General features: G+C 35.5%; 1 protein-coding gene across 8 annotated transcripts in view; it reads left to right on the top strand.

Annotated features, from left to right (window-relative positions):
- TBCK (TBC1 domain containing kinase) overlaps positions 1-25,528 on the top strand; it is a 243,420-nt gene that overhangs the window by 185,281 nt on the left and 32,611 nt on the right. For all 8 annotated transcript variants that reach the window (XR_014243643.1, XR_014243644.1, XR_014243645.1 and 5 more), the window contains 2 exons: positions 6,028-6,203; positions 21,148-21,307. Coding sequence is in view for 5 of the 8 variants with exons in the window: in XM_082389068.1 (XP_082245194.1) it covers positions 6,028-6,203; positions 21,148-21,307 (336 nt within the window). In the remaining 3 variants the exon portion in view is untranslated. The remainder of the gene's footprint in view (positions 1-6,027; positions 6,204-21,147; positions 21,308-25,528) is intronic.

The raw sequence follows: 25,528 nt of genomic DNA, 5'->3' as shown, positions 1-25,528 counted from the left end.
TAATAAGGGCATCTTAAATTTTTTTCACATATATTTCTCTTCTTTAAGAGTTCAGCTTTTTCCGTATGCTTAAAAATAATTTTAGTCATCAATACTTATTCTTTTGTGATTCCAGTTTTTACACATAACTTTTTGTTCCACTTATAAATCATTTTGTTTTGTAGTATAAGATAGAAACATGATTTTATTTTATTCTAGGTAATAAATGGCGCCAACACTATATCCTAAATAATATACCCTTTCCCCCAGTGATTTGATATGGAATCCTATTCTTTTACCAAATACTTATATGTATTGGAGTCTGTTTCTGTGCATCCCATTATGTCCTGTTAGTCTTCTAGTCTATTCTGGTGCAATATCATGTGGTGTTATTTTATACAGTTTTAACATATAACAATGTATTTTATTATTTTTCAACATTTTCTTGACATTCTCACCTATTTAGTCAAATGAACTTTAGAATTTATATTTCAAAATCAAAAAGAAAGATCCTTTTAGAGTTTTGATTAAATTGTAATATATTAATACATTGTTCTGAGGAAAAATAAAGATCTTGTAATATTGAATCTTTCTTTCCAGATAGCATTTTATGTCTCTCAGGTTTTTCAAATGCCCATCACAGAACTCTTTCATTTTCTTTAAATGTGATTCTCTTATTTCTAAGTATTTTGTTTTGGAGGAATAGTTTGATATTGTGATTGAAAGCTTTTGCTCCTTGTGTTTTCTTACTGGCTGCTGCTGCTGTAGAGAAAAGCTAATGATTTTGTTGTATGTATGTTGTAACTAAAACCGTACCAAAATCTTACCAGTTTTATTGGATTTTCCTCTGATTATTCTAGATTTTCTAAGAAGACTATTGTCTAAGAAATATATATTTTTTCCAATATTTACACTCAGTATTTATTTTTCTTATTATCTCCACAGCAACTTTCATAACAATAAAAATAATAATGCTGATAGCTACATTATATTTCTCCATTTTTATTTTAATAAGTCTGCCTCTGTGGTTCATCATTAATTATCATGTCAAATATTTGAGATAAAGAACATCTGCCTTAATGAAATCTTTCATCGTTCTAATTAACTTTCCTTCTGATATGTGTTTACCATGAGTTTTTCTTTTTCTAAAATTGGGAATAAATGTGAAATTTTATCACATATGGCTTTGTGTCACCTACAGTGATGATTACATACTTCATATCCTTTGACTAATTAAAGGTGATGAATTATGTTTAAAATTGTCCTAATATTGAACCGTCCTTCATTCCTGGAATATGCCCTACTTTGTCATAGTATGCCATTCTTTTAAATTGCTACTGCATTCAGTTTTCTAGTTTTGAGATTTTTTAAGAATCTATATTCTTAACGAATATTGGGGGGGTGTTTAATGCTATCTTTGTTAGATTTAAGTATTAGGTTACGGTCACTTCATAAAAGAACCTTTCAATGTTTTCTTTGCCTTGGAACAGTTATGAGATAGAATTGCTTCAGGAAAAAAATGTGTTTGGCACCTTCCTTTAAAGTAATCATTTAAAAACTAAAATTTTACCTGTATTTACAAAGTCTATTCAGTTTTTCTGTGGCTTTTGAATACACACACACACACACACACACACACATATCATTCATCAGTTCTCTTCAGCTCTACTTAGGCCTATGGATATTTAGGTCTATTCAGATTTTATATTCTTTTGGGAATATTTGGAATCAATTTTTTTTATTTTTTCAAATATTTTTACATACTTATATTCTTTCTCATTTATAGATAATTAGGAAGGAAGAAAGAGAGAGAGAAAAAAGAAAGAAAGAAAGAAAGGGCGATATATAAAGAAAATATGTAGAGGAAGAAAAAATATATATATATGTTTGTTTATATTTTTCTCATTTCTTATCGTGCACACAGTTCACATACAGGTTTTCTAGTTTTATTGATATTCCCCGAAGTTTCAACTCTATTTTTTTTTATCTATTTTTTCCTTCATTCATATTTTTATTATCACTAAATTATTTTGCCTACTTTCCTAGGGATAGTTTTTTGTGTGTGTTTATTTTTTTGCCTTCTTTAGATACACCTAACTTCTTTCAATTAATTAGAGTACATTTTGTAAGCTTATATGGTAGCAACTGTCATCTTCAATTTTTCAGTTGAGGAAAGGAGAAATGGCTGTGAGAAATTATTGAGGCAGACACAGATTTCAGTGTTCTTGATTAACCGTTACAGTGCCCAGAGGCTAGAGAGAATCTGATGATTTGCCATCCCTGAAGAGTCTGTCTAGTAATCCAGACATAACACTAGACTCTATAATGTTATTTAATCATATTTTTATTCACTCACTCATTCATTAAATATCTATTAAGTTTTTTTGGTTCCAGACCTTGTGCTATCTTTTGGAGATACAAATATGAAAAGACACATAACCCGCATTCAAGGGTGTTGTAAGTCAAGAGGAGAAACAGATAATGTATTACAAGTATAATAATTACTATGATGGAGGTATATACATGTTGTTTGGGAAACACATACATAGCACAAAGTTACTCAGGAAAAGTAATAGAAGACTTAGAAAAACCATTTTATTCATTTATATTCAACAAATATATTTTAATATCTTTTATGTGCCAGATAATTTGCTGGGACCTGGGGAAGACATAGGCATAAAAGTCATTTTCCTTATCCTTGAGGAGCTCTCAGTCTAGTGGGAAGTAAATAATCCTATTATAATAAAGATGTGTACCTGATACCTATGCGGACACAGAAGAAAAACTAAGTAAGACTACCAGGAGTCAAAAAGACTTTCTTCACAGAGAAAGTAGTATTTGAGCTGATACTTGTAAGGTGAGCAGGGATTTATTAGATGGACAAAGTGCGACATTCTAAGCAGAGGGAACAACGTGGGCAAAGGTGACACAGTGGTATAAAAAGGCAAATAGTCTGCTAATGCCAAAGTACAAGGTACAAGGTGGTGAGGGATGAGAAAAAAAGGTGAAAGATAACAAACATTTATTGAACTCTGACACTGTGTCAGACACTATTCTAAATATTTTATATAGATTAACATTTAATTCTTACAGCAGCCTAGGAGGATTCAGATAAATGCTGTTATCCCACTTTATAGATGAAGAAATTGGGCAGAACGGTTAAATATCATGTCCAAAGTCACACACTGATGAGTGGGAGGCCAAGATTTGAGTCCTGGTAGTCTGACTCCAAAGCCTATGGTCTCCTGCCTATTATAGACAGAGACCAATTTATAAAAGGCTTTATATTCTATACCAAGGAATTTGGATTTCACTCCATCAATGTCTAGAAGCCATGGAGGTGTATTTAATTATAAAATTTACATGACGAGATTTTAATTTTAACTCATGGCATTTGGCATATGGATTAGAAGGGATGACTTTAAATGAAGAGCAGGAGGGAGTGAGAACGCAAAAAAAAAAAAAAAAATGAAGAGCAAAGCAGAGGAAAAAGGAGGCAGCAAGAGGGGCAAACAGCTTCTACAGTCCATGTAAAGGATGATGGAAGCCCTGAGATAGAACAGTGAATCACGCAACAGATTCAAGAGTTATTATGGTGGAATTTGGGGATATGTTAGATGGGAAGGAGGAATAAGGAAGAATGAAGAATCTACGATGATTTTCAGATTTCTGTCCTGGGTAACTAGATTGAAGTTAGTGCCAGGACCCATGACAGAAAATATGGGAAGAGTGTTCTAGATACTGGCTCTGTATTCTCATAGTTAATATGCCAGGGATGCAAGGAATTTTAAGTACCCGCAAATCAGTCAGTGTGATATACCAAATTAACAAATTAATAAAAACCATATGATTATCTCAGTAGATGCAGAAAAAGCTTTTGAAGCATAAAAAAGTTTCCATTTATGATAAAAACTCTCCAGAAAGCAGGCATAGAGGGAAAATACCTCAGCATAATAGAGCCCGTATATGACAAACCCACAACTAACATCATACTCAATGGTAAAAAGCTAAAAACATTTCCTCTAAGACCAGGAACGAGACAAGGATGCCCACTCTCACCACTTTTATTCAACATAGTATTGGAAGTCCTAGTCACAGAATCAGACAAAAAGAAATGAAAGGAATCAAAATTAGAAAGGAAGAAGTAAAGCTGTCACTGTTTGCAGATGACATGATGCTATACATAGAAAATCCTAAAGACACCACCAGAAAACTACTAGAGCTGATGATGAATTAGGTAAAGTTGCAGGATACAAAATTAATATATAAAAATTATTGCATTTCTATATACTAACAATGAACTGCCAGAAAGAGAAGTTAAGGAAACAATCCCATTTACCATCAAATCAAAAAGAATAAAATACCTAGGAATAAACCTACCTAAGGAGGTAAAAGACCTGTACTTGGAAAGCTATAAGACATTCATGAAAGAAATTGACACAAACAGTTGAAAAGATATACCATGTTCTTGGATTGGAAGAATTACTATTGTTTAAACTATCATATTACCCAAGGCAATACACAGATTCAATGCAATCCCTATCAAAATACCAATGACATTTTTCACAGAGCTAGAATAAATAATTTTAAAATTTGTATGAAAACACAAAAGACCCCAAATAGCCAAAACAATCTTGAGAAAGAAAAACAGAACTGGAGGAATCATGCTCCCTAACTTGAGATTATACTGCAAAGCTACAGTAATCAAAACTGGTACTTGCACAAAAACAGACACATAGATCAATGGAACAGAATAGAGAGCCCAGAAATACACCCACACACCTATAGTCAATAAATCTACTACAAAGGAGGCAAGAATGTACTATGGACAAAAAAGTCTCTTCAATAAGTGGTGCTTGGAAAACTGGACAGCTACATGTAAAAAAATGAAATTGGAACATTCTCTAACACCATATACCAAAAAAAAGTCTACCATTTCAGACTCCAGGTACCATGACAAAGTCATTCTTCCAGTAGTTTAATGGACACAGTAATATACCTGTCTTGTTACCAGGTTTGGATTTTTGCTTGCTTGGTTAGCATTATCACTAACACATCCAGATAGCCCTTTCAGAAAGCCCACTCTACTGAAAGATAATTTTTATCAGTAACGTTGCTAAATAAATTCTGACTCTAGGTTAAAAACAGAATATTAATTTTTTTAAAAAGTCATCTCATACCAATCGGTTTCTGATGTTTGGATATCTAAGTTTAATATAATTGTATGTACAGGTTCTTGGGCAGAAATGATAATAGACATTTTCAGAGCTGTTCTATAGTTATTCTAAATTCTTGTCCATTGTCAATAAACAAAGTTGCATGAATTTGAAACCCTAGTCACACAGGAAAATACCAATGTCAGTGATACTAAATAAGACATAAATTGTATAGAGGAAGTTCTACTTTTATGCCCCTAAGTGGATATTGTATAATGAATAGTAAAATTGCATATAAAACTGTGTAATAAAAGGAAAGCTAGACTCTGTATTTTTATATTATAATTATTTTTTTAAAAAAGCAAAGTAGTATAATTTGTCCAAAATATAACTTACTAATCTCCTAAAGTTAATTTGCAGAGGAACATGCTTGCAACATATTAAAGTTCTTTGCTGATACACACAAAAAATTTCAGAAAGTTATGAATTCGTCAGTGATTCCTCTCTCCTTCTGTTCTTACCATTTCACAGGGCAATCGGTCTTTCCTTTGAAAAAACACCTCACATATGATGCATTTGATTGGAACCAACACCAAGGTCAAATCTTTCTTAAATCAGTCAGTTCTGCCTCATCTCTTTCTATCACATTTGAGCCAGGAACTTGTAGTGAAGCAAAAGAATAATGCTTTCCTATATGTGTGACTAATAAAAAAGTAAACATCAGTGGTAGGGAATACAGTTACACAGTACACTGCTAAAATGAGATACAGTTTCCTGTTCTCCCATATGCTTTAGTGATTGATATAAAAAACCTGAAGATATTCTGTACTGGCTATAGTTTGTCTCTCTATAATGTTCTCAATGTTTGTGTTGTTTGTGCATTTTTTTTCAGTCAAGAGAATCCATTCCATTAAATGACCTAAAGTCAGAAGTATCACCCCGGATTTCAGCAGAGGACCTGATTGACTTGTGTGAGCTTACAGTGACAGGCCACTTCAAAACACCCACCAAGAAGACAAAGTCCAGTAAGCCAAAGCTCCTGGTAGTTGACATCCGGAATAGTGAAGAGTATCCTTTACACATGAGTTTTTAAAGGGTGGTACTGCTTCATTCACATTGCTTCCTCTTAACTTAAAGGGCATGTGGTAGGAACAATGAACATAGTTGGGATTCCTCTGAATTCAGATAGCTAAATAACTCTCAAACTGGATGCCAGAACAGACTTGCATAATGTTTCATAAGATAACATTACATACCAGAAACCTTAAAATATTTCCCAAGCAACACCAGAATAGTGGGCTATTTTCTTGGTTTTTGTGTTTCACTGCTGTATATTGCTGTTCTTGTGGGAATTTGAATCCTTCCTGGTATAGATAAAACTTCAGCAAAGATGAAGAGTAAGTATTTACTTTGTCTACCTCATAGCCTAGAGAGGAAAGTGAGCCAGATCTCAACACTGAACTTTTATTTATTATAATTTTCAAAATATTGGCTTATAGAGAACATGTTAAAGTATTTTCCACTGACATTTTAATATTAAATGTACCATAACTTCTGGTGGTTTTGCTTGGCATTAAAGTATGAAAAGTTACAAAATAGTAATAGTTCAGTCTTTCTCCTTATATTTTCATCATCTGTCAGATTTTTGTAAAGCATGCCTTGATGCTCTATACTCTAGAATCTAGGTAAATGATTTTCAAATTTTTTTGGCACCAGGTAACTCCCTTTTAAAATAAAATCTTTCTTAAAAACTCAATATGTAAAATATAAATGAAGTTTTTTACAATTAATTTTCTTCATAAGTTAACATTTGTAGCATTTACTAACTATAAATGAGGGTTATATGTAGATGAGGGTTAGCAGGTTGTTGGTTTCTTATATGCTAAAATTGGCATGTAAGTTTTCGTGCACATATTTTCAATCATAATTTTTGAAGTGAAATTTTAAAATGAAATTCAAACCATACATTTACAGAACTCCTGAAGCAATCCCTAGAATCTTAGGTTACTGAAAATACAGTTTGAAAGCCTGCTATTTCAAATGGTACATCACCATCTTTTTGTGATAAGTTTCTACTTTCCCTAAACTGTGAGACCCCTGAGTTTGGAGAGAATATAAATGTTCATGTTCCTGATGTTATGGCCTCAGGGATACTAGAAGTTCCTTAGCAGAGTAGATGAGTGGACTCCCAAAAGAAGCATTCAATGCCAGTGGACTGGTTGGGGACCCCTGATGTAGACGTTCTTCTTATCTGTTACTTCAAGGGTTTAAAATACTTTTAGTTTTTTAACTTTTTAGTTGGTTTCTTTTGGTTGAGCCTTTAGTTATAGTCTCATAAAACCATCAAAAAAAGCATAACATTATAGTGCTTTATTCTAATGTTAAGCACTATTACTAAAATAATTAAAGCAGTTTATGTACACACTGCTCTCCTGGTATTTCCTTTCAAACTACTTAACTACTTGAAATTTTAAAATATATACAATATGAAAGTGACATTCAATCCAAGTTTTCCAAACCTTGTAGACCGACTTTATTTTTTATTGATATTCTCCTTTATTTTCTGCAGGATAAATATAAATAGAACAGTAGAAAGCAGAGCAGCTCACCTGAACATTGTTCTCTGATAAGTATAGGTGAGTTGCCCAATGTAGGAGTACCTTTATATCATCCCACAATACTTGGTTAAAGTTTGGAACTAGTCAGAGACCTGGCTTGGTTGTTGTACTATCTGCAATTACAAGCCAAATGAAGATAATCAGTATTTCTCTGTGCCACTTTAGACTGAGGGTGGGTCCAAGGGAATGAAGAAAGGAAAATAAAGTCACTCATCTTTTACGACCCTCCCGAAGGACCCAACATGTGAAAATTTCTAAATCCCCTTTTGAAAGCCTGATTAAAAACCAAGATGTCTTAATGTTGGGCCATTTATGCTCACAACATTCCTAACTTTTCCAGGATGCTCTTACTTTGCCATGTATCTACTTCTGTCTCACCTCTAAATAACAAGTGTTGACACATGTATATCCATCATAGTGCTTTGAGAGAAACCACAAGCTAAATGACTTCCAAAAGTCATTGGTTATCACTAGGTCTTTTCTAGTATCAAGAAAACAGTGAAGAATGGAGAGCTGTGGGTTCTAAAATCCCCTTTGGTTGAGGCATCCAAACTACCTACATATGGCCTTCCAAGGCCGGAAAACTCATGGACCTTTTAAAATGTCTTATGATGCATACCCATTTGATTACGTTATGAAGAAATAAGTAACATTTCTAACTCTATTAATCTTTTTTTTTTTTTTTTAATTTTTGGCTGCGTTGGTTCTTCATTGCCACTCACGGGCTTTCTCTAGTTGCAGTGAGCAGGGGCTACTCTTCCTTGCTGTGTGTGGGCTTCTCATTGCGGTGGCTTCTCTTGTTGTGGAGCACGGGCTCTAGGAGCGCGGGCTTCAGTAGTTGCAGCACGCAGGCTCAGTAGTTGTGGCTCGCAGGCTCTAGAGGGCTGACTCAGTAGTTGTGGTGCACGGGCTTAGTTGCTCCAAGGCATGTGGGATCTTCCCGGACCAGGGTTTGAACCCGTGTCCCCTGCATTGGCAGGCGGATTCTTAACCACTGCACCACCAGGGAAGTCCCATCTAACTCTATTAATCTTAAATCCTGTGCTCAAGGAATTAAAGGCAAGGAAGAAGTGTGTGCATGGTAATGAAGAGATTCATAAATTAAGTGCTTCAATTAATATGGTAGAATGTGATGTTTGATTTTTTTAGATGTCATTATTATTAATAGCAACCAATAAATATTACTCTCTGTAGTGCTGTGGGTAATTTTTTTAAGAAGAAGGTATAAAGTATACTTCTTATTCACTAGGTTGCTTTTGGTATGAAGAATATAAAACATTAAAATATTTCATGTGGAAAATAAATAAACAGTAAAGACAGTATGTATTAAATACTAAATGAGTGGTCCAGACAAAAACTGCATCAACAGGAAAGTAATCTCTGAATAAGAGAAGCAAGATATGGATAGGACTCATGTCCTTTTAATTTCTGTAGCCCCAGCACTAGGTTTGGCACCTAGAAATTCCCCAGAATATATAAAGAAAAGTCAGGATGGCAGACACAGTGTCCCACACTCTCTTACCTATACCCATTGAATTTTCCCTTCAATGTTATAAGGAGACAGTTGGCAATATGTAAGTCCTTTTGCATTCTGTAAGTGATCCAGTGATTTCTGAGGCCTTTCTTCCTTTAAATCCAGAAGCAAGACTGTACTCATAAAAAGTCAGTAGAATCAGAATTTAGAGCTAGAAATATTCATGTAATCTCACATTCATTTATTCAACAAATATTTACTGGTTGTCTTAGTGTGTGCTGGTCAGTAGTGTACTAGATTTTGAGGATTTGTTGGTAAACAAAATGGCAAATTCCCCTGCAGTCATGGAAATTACATTTTAATTGGAGAAATAGATAAATATATTTATCATATGGTCTTAAATAGCAATAAGTGCTATACATAAAAATAAAGCAAGGAGAAGGATAGAGAGTGATAGAGTTTGACAAAGTACTGAAGAAAAGACTGAGAAAAGGTGATATTTCAGCACAGCTGAATGATGTAAAGAGGCAGGCTATAAATGATGCAGGGAGAAACATTCTAGGCAGAAGGAAGAGCGAAGGCAAAGACCCTGATCTATGAACATGCTTGGCCATTTTGGACCAGCAAGGATACCAGTACAGTAAGAGAGGAAGTCAGAGGAGATAAAGTCACTGAAGCCAGAAGGTATGGGACAGTCAGAAATCTCCACAGTGTGATTTTAGAGTTACTAACATGCTCTTAATTGCTTGGATACCTGTAATCACTGATTCCTAAAAATCTACCATTAGAGACTTATGCTGTTGGTTAAAGACTTTTCACTATCCTGTTGAAAATGCAAATGTACATGGTGGCAGTATTATGCTTTACCTGTTACTTTAAAACAAGAGGCACTTAGAATGAATAGATTTATTAAGATTTAACAGATTCAAGTGAATTGACTTCCAGTAATAGCTATCATTAAGCTCTCACAGTGTGCCAAGCATGGCATAAAATAGTATCTCTATTTTCTGGTGAAGAAACTGAGGCTTGAAAAGGCTTAAGCAACTTGCCCAAGGCCATATAACTGACAATTGGTAGAGCCAACCTCATGTTCCTAAGCTTTATTCTCCAAGCTTTATGCAGGTGGCTGTTTGGTTTCTTCATAGGACTGTTAAGCAAGCATAAACAAGACTGAGAGAAATCAGTTAATATAAATTAATGACTGAGGCATGTATTGATTCCAAACTATGTGTTCAGACACAGTGCACATTCCTTCAAATCTTACACACAAACTCAGCTATTGCTTTCAGTGCCTCTGTATATACAGGACCTAATCCCAACTAAATAAATCTAATAGTTGTCTTTATACTAACACAGCCACAGATTCGAGGAAAAATTAACTCTTTTAAATATTGGAAAGCAAATTTGGAATGCTTTGAGAGAGGAAGCATGTTAGAAAGATTCTTTCCTGCTATAGTAACTTAATTTATAAGATTTAGTATATTCAAAATATTTTTTATTAAATTTTCCCAAAACTATCACTAAGATGCTGATATTTTAAAACTAACAAATTAAGCCTGTTGAAATCCTCATATTTTTTGAAGGAATCATTTTTGTAGACTCTTAGTTTTGCAGTTAAACTCTGGGATTAATGTGACTTTCCCTATCTGTTTAAGAAACGAATAAATATTTAATGCTACTGTATTTTTAAAATAATTTTATTTCTCCCATGCCAACAAATTATAGTTCTGTACAGTAGAGGAGAAAAAAAAAAAAAACTCTGTTAACACCTTTTTCTTCTGCAAAGAAAGTTACATTTGAAGTGTTGTTTATAATGTTTTTCAAATTGTTTATAGTCTCCCTATATAATTTTTATCCTCTATTTTGCGTTTATGGATCATTGAAACAGGAAAATTTGGCTAATACAGTTCTTCATATAGGTGATACATCTTCATATGGGTGAAAACTTGTTTTCCTCATATGTGTTTTCAGGAGAGTAAATGTATAAAATTAACTTTCACGCCATCTTTCTTTACCTATGTAAAATAATTGAAGTGATTGTTTATGAAAAGGAGGGAGGCAACATTATCCTTCAGCAAAATAAGTTACTGTCTACCAACGAATTCAAAGGACAACCTTACCACTCCCTAGAACTCTCCTATGCATGTAGGGGAAGAAAAATATCTTTTCTTCTCTACTTTTCTAAGTTCTCGGCTTGGGCCCCTGTAACAGAAGACAAATTCACAAGACAAAAGTATACAAATTTATTTAATATAAGTTTTACGTGACGTGGGAGCCTTCATAAGAAAACCTAAAGAAGTGGTTAAACCTGAGTGTTTTTAAGCTAGGTCTGATGAAGAGTGAACAGTCACAGGAAAATGTGATAGGGCAAAAGGGATTTGAGCTAAGTGAAGTAGACTTTTGTAATAAACTGAGGAAAACTTAGCAAGGCCTGTCCATTCAGATTCCTCTTGGTGTTCCTCTGTCTTGAAGATAAGGATGTACCTATCCTCTGGGTATAAGGAGGGCACCTCTCAGTTGAAGGTTTTATGACCTGATTCATGGGAAGGTCAGAAAGTCCTTCCTACACATGACACTTCTCAAATTTCTTCAGCTTAAGATATTCAGTATGCCAAGATGCTGTAATTTAAGGTAGCATGTCCTGAACCCCATCACCTGAAGTTCTGTTAAAGCTTTAGTCATTTAGCTTGTGATATAAATATTCCCACTTAAAATAAAAATACCCTGCAAGAGGTCATATTTTAATCTATTATCAGTTTTTATGGTTGTAGGTGAGGAGAAGCATGTCAACAATCTGAGGGAACTACCCCTAACCTCAGTGGGGACCAGTAGGGAAGAGGAGTACAGAAAGGGAAAGCTGGAGGACATGAAGATAGACTTCACACACTTGGCAATAAAGACATAATCCCAACTTTACAATAAGAAGGAACCCTAGAGATAATCAAGTCTACGTTCTTAATATTAGAGCTAAACAGCTTATATCAGGGAGGCTAAACAACTAAGTTTTTGTTGAAATCCTATTTTATTTTTGTTTTTATAAGAAAGAAACATGAATTGTTAATCTAGGTAAAGGTTCAGGTCAGTTATGTTTGTTCTTCAATACATAATGGAGGTTTCAGAGCAAATAATAATTGAATATTTGAATAATTGAATATCAATAATAATATCAATAATTGAATATTTTAAAGAGACAATAGAAAATGTTTCTCATGTAGTGGCATAAATTTCATAAGTACTAATGTTAATTGCTTTAAAGATAATATACAAGTTAAACTGTTGTTTTCTTAATATTTCTAAATATTTAGAGTTTCAAATTTCCTGGAGTTCATATTAAGTGTGGTCTTAGCCATGGAAATGTGGGTCCAACTATTATCTATGAACATAAATACTTTGAAAGAATGTATTCTCATTTCCTTGAAGTCAAGGCTTTTTTTGCAGCTTTATTTGTAAAACTCTTACCTTTTTTTTTTTTTTTAATATCAGAAGCTATAGGAAAGACCACCTCAGACTTAATTTTTTTAATTTGAAAAACACATAAACTCAATTGTTTTCATTATTACTCCACATTATTCCTCCTTAGTAAATGCTAGTATTGCTCTTGTCTCTGTGTCCTGAAGAATTAACTTCTAAAAAAGTCTTCAAGGTAATATAGAGATACTTGTGTTCAGAGCAAGATAGATAATGTGGAGGCTTTAAGATTTTTTTTCATCCCATTTGGATCTAGGTTTAAGCTGCTTGAATTATAATTTCTATCCAGTTGTATTCCCATATCTGAATGGCACTTGTATAATGTGGGAATATATGATAGCCTCTACTGAAAAATGTCTCCAGTGTCTGGATTAATAGTTAGTTGTGAGAAGTACATTAATTGTTGAAGAGATCCTATTTGCTCTGACACCCATCCATTGCCCCAGTTCCTGAGTGCCATCAGTCTCATTCCATCAGCCAGTCAGGGCTTCCCTGGTGGCGCAGTGGTTAAGAATCTGCCTGCCAATGCAGGGGACACGGGTTCCATCCCTGGCCTGGGAAGATCCCACATGCCGCGGAGCAACTAAGCCCATGTGCCACAACTACTGAGCCTGTGCTCTAGAACCCGCGTGCCACAACTACTGAAGCCCGCGCACCTAAAGACCATGCTCTGCAACAAGAGAAGCCACGACAATGAGAAGCCCGTGCACCGCGACGAAGAGTAGCCCCCACTCGCTGCAACTAGAGAAAGCCCGCACATAGCCAACGAAGACCCAACACAGCCAAAAATAAAAAAAACAAATTAATTAATTAATAAAAAAAAAATCAGCGAGTCGTTCCTGCATGAGAACCTGCTTTGCTAGGTTAAATCAGAGCCCCTGCCCAACAGGAGCTCACAGTCTTGTGGCTAAGACACGTTAGATAGATAATTACAATACAGTATGAAATGCTCTATGTCTGAGGCATACTCAGAAAGCCATGGGAATATAAGGATGGTCACCTAAGCCAGGTGATGCCTGAAATGGGTCTTGAAAGACAAGTGGAAGTCACCCTAGCAATGAAGAGAAAGAGGACATTTCAGACTGAAGAAAAAACATAGTGTATGGGTGCACAGAGGGTGAGGAAGACACATTCAGGGAATCACAAGTACTCTGGATGTGCATGGCTGGAATATATGATGGTGGGAAGTGAGACTAAAGTAGGCAAAGGCAGCTTATAGAGAATGTTGCATAACATGCTAAGAAGTTTGGGTTTTATTCCATAGGCTGTGAGAGTATTAGAGAATTTTAATCAGGTAGGTGGCATGCTCAGATTTGTGTTTTAGAGAGATTAATGCAGTGGGAAGAAGGATGAGAATGGAGGTAATGGTGCAGGCAAGACTAGAAGGATAGAATCACCCAAAGATTTGATGTGCATAAATATTCCTTCATATTTGCAGTCACAGAGAGTGAGGTCTCTAGCTTCACCCTGAAATAACCTAGTTTTACTAGGCCCTTTGGGTTGGTATCTGTGCTGGAGAAAATCCAGGAAAATGACTTCTGTTGTTTCTTTCTTTTTTTCTCATACTGTATTTTGACAAAAGAGAATTCTATATCATGGCACTTACAAGTATTGATAGGTAGTGGTGCCACTAGCTAGGAAGGCCAGGAGACATTTAGCGTATTTGCAGCTGCCACTAGTTACTCTAGGTTTGGCACAATTCTGAAATCTATTTACTCAGCAAATATGTTAGATGTATTCTAGATACTGTATTAAGCATTGTAAGAGTTTCATAGATGAGATAAATACAGATCCTTCCTATAAATTATTTAAAGTCTTGGTGGAAGTCAGGTACATTAGTATGTTTTATTTAAAATCAAATTGCTGTCATGAGAGATATACAGATACTGTGGGAAGGGAAACTGTCATGGAGGAAACTCTCGAAGCATGGGTAATACTTGAACACTCAAAAATATGGAGAAAAGCTATTTAGGCAGAGAAAAAGACAGGAACTAGGCAGAACATATACTGGAAACAGTATGTAATTCAGTTTGGCTGGGATTGAAGTAAATAGTTTGGTTCTATTCATAAGGGCTGAACTGAGAAATTTGGGCTTTGTCTTATAGGCAGCCATGGAAGGTTTCTCAGCATGGATGTGATAATCGGAACTGTGTTTCAAAATTTTTAATGTAACATTGTGAATAAAATGGATTTCCAAGGGAAAAGATGAGAGTTGGAGAAAACAGAAAGCTACTGCGATAGTCTAAGCTCAAGGTAGTGAGTGTCTGAAATAGGCAAGTGAAAATGGGACTAGAGGTAGGAGGATGCTATTTATTAGTACACTACAGTTGAATGTTGCCACTACTGAGATGACAAAAATGAGGTTGTAGACTGACTTGGGGACGGTGGTGCTGTTCAAGGAAAGCAACAATAGACTTAGCAAGAAAAAATGATACCTAAGATATAATTTTTATATCAGTTAATGCTATTTAGTTACATAATAGGAAACTTTTGGCTTTTGATATATTAATATTAAAGGTATAACATTTACTTTGAGCTCTTTAACACTAATTATAATTAGCTAACATAGCAAACAGACAAGCCAACATAAAAGTACACATACCTTCAGAAGTAGTCTGGTAAGATACTAGTATGCTTTGTATAGAGGTATGATGTCACTAAGTGAGAAATGCTGTGCTCTTTTAGGATTTAGAAAACATGAGATTATTTCTGTGTTGAATTTTGAGCCATTAAATATTTTAAAGGAATTTAAAAATCTTTTAGTAAAGTGAAGAATTTTTCTGGAATATGAACATTTACCTATGTAATTTACCTATATGGTGTACCTATGTTGTTCTTAGAACTGATATATTTTTCTATCTGCTTGATTAAAGTATGATGCATCTACTTGTAGTACTTTTATATAGACTGACTTATGAATACAGGAAAGTCTTTGTATCTTAGAAACCTACAAGATAATGCATATCATCCTTACCTGTTAATATTGTTCTGATAAGCCAACTCTTTTTATCACAAAAAGAATTTAAGGTACAAACACCTGACCTGGTGACTGCTGTAATAACTAGATGCTTTTTTGTTTGTATAGCTACTGTTATTCCATAGAAGAGATTTCATTGTAATTACTGCTGACTTCTTTTTTTTTAAATATAAATTTATTTGTTTGTTTATTTATTTTCGACTGTGTTGGGTCTTCGTTTCTGTGTGAGGGCTTTCTCTAGTTGCGGCAAGCGGGGGCCACTCTTCATCGCGGTGCGCGGGCCTCTCACTGTCGCGGCCTCTCCCGTTGCGGAGCACAGGCTCCAGACGCGCAGGCTCCAGACGCGCAGGCTCAGTAGCTGTGGCTCACGGGCTTAGTTGCTCTGCAGCATGTGGGATCTTCCCAGACCAGGGCTCGAACCCGTGTCCCCTGCATTGGCAGGCAGATTCTTAACCACTGCGCCACCAGGGAAGCCCTACTGCTGACTTCTTTAATCATGTCTTGTATCTTTTAATTCCTTCAAAGACATCATCAAAAATCCTAATAGCAAAAATGTCTTATAAACATTGAAAGGTAAAAAGCTAGTGTTTATGTGTGCCATTGTTTTTTATTGTGGTTTTTGCCAAAACCAAGCTGAAAATTATGGTGGACATTGTTATAAGTACCCTGTCAAGATGTATATATGATTGGGACTAATTACCACATAAATACTTGGGCTTCTATTGCCTTAATACTCTCTAAACTGGGTACTTTGAAGCTGAAGCTTTTTAAGTTTACAGTATAGTGTCTGTCTGTTGGGTAGTACACTCACTATAGAACCTCTTTAAGTGTGGGTATTGTTTACCCCATGCCTGTGTTTATGCTGACAAGCAGTGGCTTTTCTAAATGCAAAAGGCAAATGCAAAGAGTCCAAATTTTTGTCTAGAATATGAGGAAAGCAATGAAGTAACAGTCATAATCCTAAAATATATATTGTTGCATGTTCGTCTCTAATACTACCTTATTATTAAGAACTTATACATACTTGTCTTCCACTGCAGTACAAGGAAGTAAAACTTACGTCCTTAGAACATGGAGAAAGTGCTTATCTCAGTGTATTCTGTATCATTTTGCTCTTCTTGCCATGTTTTGCCCAGGATTAATCAGAGTCATTATATGTCAGAAATCAACTTCTGTTTTACTTTACGTATTCTGTCCAATTAACACAAAATATACAGAATCTATTCTGTGCTCATTTTTCAAACACCTAATATTTTATTATGATTATGAAAGACTCAGAAGGTTAAAAGTAGTATTCAACTGCCTACCTTTACAGTATAATCTGACAGCCTCTCATGTGTTTAGAAATTGCCTTAAAAAGTTCTACTTCATCATATGATGTTTGTGTCACATGAGAATTTCTAATGTAGGCAGTGAAATGTAAATAATTACCACGGAAACAAGATCCTTAAATAACCGAAATTGTCTTCATTGTCCAACTTACTTAAAAAGAAAATGTCCATTGTAAATATATTAATGTGTAACTAGGCCAGTCTCATTCTCCTCTGCTATTTTCCAGTCTCGCAGTTAAGGATAGCTATTTACAGGTTTGACCACCCTGTCTACAAGCATTTGTGCTTACCCGATCTTATTTGCACTAGAATTTTTATGACAAAAGTGTTCTTGGATGAGTGCTTTTATATGTCTTCCAGGATTTTTTTGATTGAACTAAACTAAGAATAGGGGAAGTGTGGTTTAAGACCTTTTTTTTCTTTTGTGTCTTATCTTCCAAAGTGTTAAAATAGCCTGAAAAATGTTTGAAATAGTTTTGCATTTTGGATTATAACTTTTCTCTTACCCAAAAGACTCTGTTGGAATCTTACTTTGTCAAGCATTTTAACATTTAATCTAGTGTTTTTTTTTAAAAACATCAAACCATAAAGCACAAAAGAAAATTCTAGGATAAGTTTATGACATACTTGTATGACATACTAAAGTCTTCTTTAAAAGTACATAATAAATTGGTGATATTGAACCCACAAAATCATCTAGATGCTTATCTATGGTTTTAGATACAGATATTAGATATTGGGTATTTGGATACAGATGGGTACTTTTTTTTAAACCAAATATTTATAGAATTTATCTTGTAAAATAAATAATTTTATTTCTAGAGTCACTAATTTTTTAACATGTGGCTGAATAAAATATATATAGAAGGCACTCAAATGTGACTTTACACTGTTAAGCTTAACACAGTCTGAGCATTGTCTTTTATCTTTTATTTTGATTTTGAAGGGAGAGAATCTAACTGTCTCAGCCTATCTGACACAGGATATCAGCCTGTGTCAGATATCCACCTTCACTCTTCGCCTCCCTCCTATTCTGTCATTCCTGATCGTGGCAGGATCACCTGATACAAACATGACAGCCTAGGCTCACCCTTTCATCAGGGTCAGTAGTTGAGCTCCTTTCAAACAAGAAGGTGGGAGGTGGGCAGGCAGTGCAGACTTGTCTGCTAGAGCATTTGACTAGGATAGATTTGTATTGCTTTTGCTATTCAAAAAGCACTAGAAAGGAAAAATATTCATGGTTGATACTGGCTGTTTGATAAACACAGAATCTCTCTCTGCCGGTTGATTCAGAATAGCAGATGTAGATATATTTGCTGAGAATAATTGAGTTGTTAGGTTCAGAGTTTCTGAAAAATCAATCATTTTTATTTTAAGGTATGTCCTTATTGAAGATTAAAGTGCTACTGGAGTAATTATATGCTGAGGACAAAGTCATTTCTGTTCATGAAAACTGCAGTTGATATTTTGAGTATTGAGTAATTATAAATGTTTGAAAAACTAGTGCTGATGAAATTCAAGGGTGATCTCCTTATGATCATAAATTCTCTGTTCATTCTAGAAGACACTAATTAAACAGTATACACTGGGATGATAATATTTATTCTACCTCTCATTTCATTTTTCAGAACTTTTTATGTCCTTTCCCTCATTATTAATGCCAGATGCCTTCTTTAAAGAAAAAAGGATGAAGCAACAGCTGACTAGAAATTTAAGATACGTGTTCAACCTCCACCATCATTCTTGAGAGCAAGAGCCTCAAATTTCTCCTCTCTCCATTAATGAGGGAAAAAGAGAGACAGAGAAACAAGAGAAGTAGTATTCTAAAGATGAACCTACAAACTGGGGCAACTGAGAAACTGTCATGTCAATAAATAATTATAATTTTCCCCCTTCTACATGAATGACAAATGAGTCTTTTTGGAGGGAGGGGGGAATATTCGTTGCTTGTGACATAACTTTTTAAAACTCTACGACTTTTCCATTTTGTAAAGAGCACATCTAAAGTGGAAGTTTAGGGGGAAATGCTTCTATTGGGCACAAACATCTCTTCATGGTCGTTATCAGTGATTGTTAGGGAGGAGATGAGATACTGCCTACATGCCTTATAAACTAATCTTTACATTCACTCCCCTTCTAGCCTTTCTCCACATTGTTGCTAAAGTGCAAATGTGATCCATTACTTCTCTGCTTAAAATACTTTCTGATTTTCATTGCTCTAGGATAAAGACCAATATTAACAACATGATCTGCAAGGCCCTGTATGAACTGGTCTCTGCATCCATTTCCAGGCTCATCTTATCTCATGCTGTCTTTGTTCTCTACACCAGTACTGGCCTTCCTTCCTTTCTCCTGATTGGTCATGTTCCTCCGCAATATATGCCTGACATTTCTGCCTGAAAATATTTGTCCTTTCCACCACCCTGTACCACCTCCATTCCATCCTGTTTCCTAATTAACTTTTATTAATTATTCAAATTTTACCTCGGCCATCACTTAGTTCCATAGTGGAAACCTTCCCTGTCCTCCCCAAATTGATATATCCTATCAAAGCATCATATACATCTCTTTCAGAGCAGTTTTCGCAGTTCTTATTTTATGCTTTTTTGAGAAGTTATTTGATTAATAATAATATTTCAGAATCTTCCTCTACAGACTCTATATGAAGAATCATCTTTTTAATTTCACTTTTTAAAATTGTACTTTTTAATTACTTTTGAAGGAATATTTTTTTCTTTAAGATCTTATGATATTTCTAAATATTTTAAGCTTAACACAAGCTTTTAATTCCAAAATTACAAGTAATAGTCAATGAAATCATTAAAACCCTTCTAAAGTACAAATATAGTAAAACATCACCCCCTTTAGAGAACATAAAATTGGAAAGAATGCAAATAGCTAAGTTTACTTGAGAAATAAACCAACAACAGAAATGTTTCCAGCCAGTGCTAATGACCTCTAACGATTCTAAATAGAGTCCCATTTAGCAGTTGCTTGCCCAAAGTAGATAAGCTTTTGCATTATCAAGTTAGATCTGAGAATATCCATTTGGCTATATTTCAGATCTTTAAAATAATCATAATAATAGTAATGAACAGAGAACCATGAATATTATACAAGCTATGTGACTGCCATTTATTTGTTGCATTCTGATCACTTTCACAATACTTCATTTAATCAGGAAAGTCTTCTTAATATGTTTGGCTAGTCTTCTTCCTTTCACTTGTTCATTGCATTTTCACATTTAACTTTTTTTTCTGCAGAGGTGCCTTACTTTGTTTAAATAAAATACTCATGTGAGCATGGAAGATGTTTAGAACTGTCAAATGTTCAGAAAAAAAAAAAAGTAAAACTGATGAATAACTGAAGTAGTAATTAGTAAAAGTTTATTGTGCACAACCAAAAGACAGTTTGCAAACCAGGAGTGGTGGAACCAAAACATGGAGTGAGGCTCAGAGGTATATTGTTAAAAAGGAGCAGTGACTATTTTTCAGCAATTGGTTACAATATTAGAATTTTCTTAAAGGGAATTGGTAAGTGATCATCTCATATCAATTTAGGGGAACAATTTAAGTTTCACTTATGATTTTCAGAGACATAAACAAGTGACCCAGGTCAAGTTAGCCTCACTTGTCTTGCAAAATAAGCTAAATCTTCGCTTGTATGATTAAACTGGTTTTGTCTGCTTGGAATTTTCAAGCCTGGTCTCCATTTGTGTTTGATTTTTTTTTTTTAAAGAAATTCACGTTCTTTTATTTATTTATTTATTTATGACTGTGTTGAGTCTTCGTTTCTGTGTGAGGGCTTTCTCCAGTTGTGGCAAGCGGGGACCACTCTTCATCGCGGTGCGCGGGCCTCTCACTATCGCGGCCTCTCCTGTTGCGGAGCACAGGCTCCAGACGCGCAGGCTCAGTAATTGTGGCTCACGGGCCCAGTTGCTCCGCGGCATGTGGGATCTTCCCAGACCAGGGCTCGAACCCGTGTCCCCTGCATTGGCAGGCAGATTCTCAACCACTGCGCCACCAGGGAAGCCCGTGTTTGATTTTAATGGTACTCTCTTCTGAGAATCAATTACCTCTGTGAGCTTCTCTCACACATTCAAGTCTGCACACAAATAAATGTTTTCCTTAACTTTTCTTCTCAGTTTTATTCGGGGTCACATTTCAGGCAGCATCAATATTCCATTCAGCACTGCGTTTACTGCGGAAGGGGAGCTTACCCAAGGGCCTTACACTGCCATGCTCCAGAGCTTCAAAGGGAAGGTCGTTGTCATCGTGGGGAATGTGGCAAAGCACACGGCAGAGGTAAGTGCACACAGAAATGTCATATGACATCACGATGAGTTATTTACCTGCCCACTGCAACAGATTGTCTAAAAGTGTATTTCTTCAGAAGCTGGTTGCATATCAAATGAGCTTTGAAGTTCTGTCTATAGTCTTACCTAAAAGAGATTGTCTACCTTTTCCCAGTAAAAGAAGTCAAGCTTTTTTCCTCATTGTGCAGCATCAGGGTCAATACTAAGCTTAGGAAACTTCAAATGATAGCCTAAGGTGTTTTGTTTTAGTTTTGGTGCTTTTCTTTTTATCTACTTCCTGAAATTACAAGAAGTAGCTTCAATTCCTTCCATTGTAGAAAAACACTGGGGCTTGATTAGAGGTTCTGAAAGCTGACCATGATGGAATTTGTTGTATTTGGGGGTTTTGTTTACTATAGGCTCAAAGCTTTATGATGATAGAGAATTCAGGAAGGATATCAACTTTCAAATATGAGGAGTATGAAACAATAAAATGACCTCGCTCTCTTCTGGCTATGTTCTTAAACATTTTGAAAAATAAAACAAAGAGTAACTTTTGGAGGTCAAAGACATCACCTTTATTTTTTATAAAAGGCAAGTTAGAGAATAGGGAGTATGAGAGCCAAATGGGCTTGTTTACAAATCCCCCAGTCAAACTTATCAAAATGTACACTTTGAATATGCATGTTGTTATATGTCGATCATAGCTCAGTAAAGCTGTTTTAAAAAAACGTATCTAGATGTAGGCAACATTAATAAACCAGGACAGGCCCTTTTTCTAAAAGGACGGAAGAATCTGCCCCTGGCAAAATAATAGAGATAGTTTCCTCCCTGCAGATAGCTTATGCAAATAAACTGAGTAATCCAGAATGGTGATCAATGGAAATATAGTCAAGTGAGAACTTTAAGACTTTTGGTCCTAGACCATTTTAAGCATCCAATAATCCTTGTCTCAGAAGTGCAGAGCTAATGGTAGTATTGGCTTTTGACACTAAATTAAAGCCATCCTTGATGAAGAAGCTTAATTGACCAAACTAAAGAATATCTGAGTGGATATTAGCTATAAATCTTAAATCACTCACCCTTCTCTTACATAACTGTATCTAGTGTCTGACAGGGAATAATCTAAATATACCTGTTTCAGAGAAAGTCAGTATAGTAAATGACTAATATGCAATTTTAATAAGTAAATGAGGACATTTTAGAACTAAAGCCATGGTATCTGAATTATTTTGATGTAAGTTTATTATCATTATTATTATTTTACTACCACCACAGTACTGCTGCTGCTGCATTAATCTGTATTGTCATATCATTCCACTGAAAAATATCCATTTTCAATTACAATGTATAGCAATACATTCAACCCATAGAAATACTGTTGAGAATCACATATTTCTGGATTCCCCGTAATATATAGCCTTAGGAAGAAATCTTTACAGGGATAATAATCCCAATTATTGACTGGTGTTTGTGTGCTAAACACCGTGATAAGTACTTTCATATGTAATCTCTTTTTATTCTTCATAACAATTCTATGAGGGAGGCATTATTTACTCATGTTTTATGTATGAGGAAAACTGAGACTCAGAGTTTATCTAGTTTGCTTATGTCAGACCCAGGATTGCAACATGAGTCTATATGACTCTAAGCCATACCCTTAACTCAGTGAGCAAGTAAGGCTTTTGAGTCTGAATGCTGCCATTTGTCCTGTTTTTTAAAAATAGACTTGTTCTGATTTTTCTCAGATTACAATAGTTCCTCCCAGGGTATGAACCCAAGACCTGAAATAAACGTTTATGCTCTAAGAGCTAACAAGCTTAAGGCTCTACTTTCATAAAGCATTCACCATTTGGAAGATGTATCTAATAAGTGGACCTGTATAACTGAATCTTCTTAAATATGTCAGATGTTTCCAAACATCCCACTCATTGTATTAATCTCCAGATTTATGTTTATTCTGATTTTACTTTATCATAAAGGTCAAAACACATATACAAATAAAAGGATAACTCATTTATTTCATTAAATAATAAATTATAAACCATTTGTCATGTTGTGAAATGCTAGTCTATCACAGTGTGAATAAATTTAAAAGTTCAACATATGAAGGAAATCTGGAAGCAAGACTATTTAGATAAAGTAATAACAGTATTTGAAAATAATGGTAATAAATAAAGACCCATCACATTCTGAATAAATTAGCCAATGTGTTGCTTGTCAGAAACCAGATGCTATCATGAACAGTTCCTTCTTCCTCAAACTCTCCATGATTATTCATGCTTGTAGACAAGTGACTGAACAAATTGTATGCTCAGTTATTAATGCTTCAATCCAACATCAGGAAGTCATTTTGGAGAAACAGTTTTAAATATTTGTATAGAGATGTGTCAACTGAAAAAAATGTGCAGTCTAAAATTTGAGAATTATGTTTTATTCAGTGGACTTACTGAGGACTTAAGCTGGGGATATAGCCTCTCGGATAGCTCTAAGGGACTGTTCCAAAGAGGTAAGGGAGGAGCCAGGGTATATAGGACTTTTTGCTAAGAAAAAAAAAAAATGTAGTTGAACATCAAAAGACTATTGCTAATCACAAAAACAGACATCTCAAGTTAATGATTTTAGTGCTTTTCTGTGTATGGGAAGATGCAAGAGTCTGGGCTTATTGAAATTATTCCTTTGATATGCATCTTAACTGCCTTGGGCCACTATCCTGTTTTTCTCCATCCTGAATTCCCCTCAGGGTGCATCATCAGGGGCTGCTGCAGTGGCTAATGGCTTTATGGCTGCAACATCCTTTGTTTACTGAAATGGCTGGTGACATTCTTTATCCACAGATGTACATTTTTTTTAATATAAATTTTATTTATTTATTTTTGGCTGCGTTGGGTCTCCCTTGCTGTGGGCGGGCTTTCTCTAGTTGCGGCAAGGGGGGGCTACTCTTCGTTAGGGTGCGCGGGCTTCTCACTGCAGTGGCTTCTCTTGTTGCAGAGCACAGGCTCTAGGCGCTTGGGCTTCAGTAGTTGTGGCACGGTGGCTCAGTAGTTGTGGCTTGTGGGTTCTAGAGCACAGGCTCAGTAGTTGTGGTGCACAGGCTTAGTTGCTCCGCAGCATGTGGGATCTTCCCGGACCAGGGATTGAACCCGTGTCCCCTGCATTGGCAGGCAGATTCTTAACCACTGCACCACCAGGAAAGTCCCACAGATGTACTTTTAATAATTTTTCTCATCATGGGGCTAAAGAGAACTTTAGATATTCATTTGCTTATATTGTTCCATCATCTTTTTGTCTGCTGTACAGATCTGTATGACTTTACTAATGCTTCTTCCCCTCCTCACCCTCCCTCTAAGTTGGAAACATCTCAACTTAAAGCATATTTACTGAATTCTACTGTGTATCCATGGTTGTACTGGATATCTTCCACTTGCCCTACCTCCCATCATAGATCCATTCTCCACACTTCTTCACCCTGCTCTCTGCCCCAGATGGCTGACCTCCATGTCTTCTGGCTTCCAGCTGTTGAGCTAATGGGGAGCTCTGACAAGTTATGGGAAGGAGGGAGGTCAGGATATTTATCCCCCTGGATTCTTCCCTCAAAATTTTCTCGGTTTTGCTGTGTTCCTCTACTAAAGGTTAACACTGCTTTCCAGTAAGCCTTCTCTACACCACTCTCTTTCCAGCCCCTGGTCCCTTTAGCTCTAGGGGTGGCAACAGCTCTGCCTTTTGGTAGTGCAGGTTTACTACACCATCCCTTATGGTTCTCTTACATCCCACCCATACTCTTGTAATTAATCTCATTGTAAGTAAAACCCCCTCAATTTATCCTCAGGGCTTGTTGGAACCCTGACTGTTAAAAGGATACTATTTAAATGTATGATTTTTTAGTCAGACTACATTAACTGCTCTGTTCTGTTTCTTACTAGCTGTTAATTTGTGCAAATTGTTTAACTTCTCCATGTCACCACTGATTCCTTTATAAGATGGGGAAAATAGTACTTACCTCATGGCATTGTTGTGAAGATTTCAGATTAAGCAATAAGGTTCAGAACAAAGCCTGATAGTTATAGGCACTCAGTTGATTTCACCTATTAATTTTATTTTCCAGTACTATAATTTGCGTATATGGGAATTTAATAAGTACTGCTTTATGTATGATGATAGTATAAAAGTTCTAGAGTCTGGGAGTAACATCAGCAAAATGGCAGAGTGGGCAGCTGTGATCTCCCATTCC

Source organism: Balaenoptera borealis (genome assembly GCF_965194805.1).
Source record: "Balaenoptera borealis genome assembly, chromosome: 4".
NCBI classification, from domain to species: Eukaryota; Metazoa; Chordata; class Mammalia; order Artiodactyla; family Balaenopteridae; genus Balaenoptera; species Balaenoptera borealis.
This window is presented reverse-complemented; position numbering and strand designations above follow the sequence as displayed.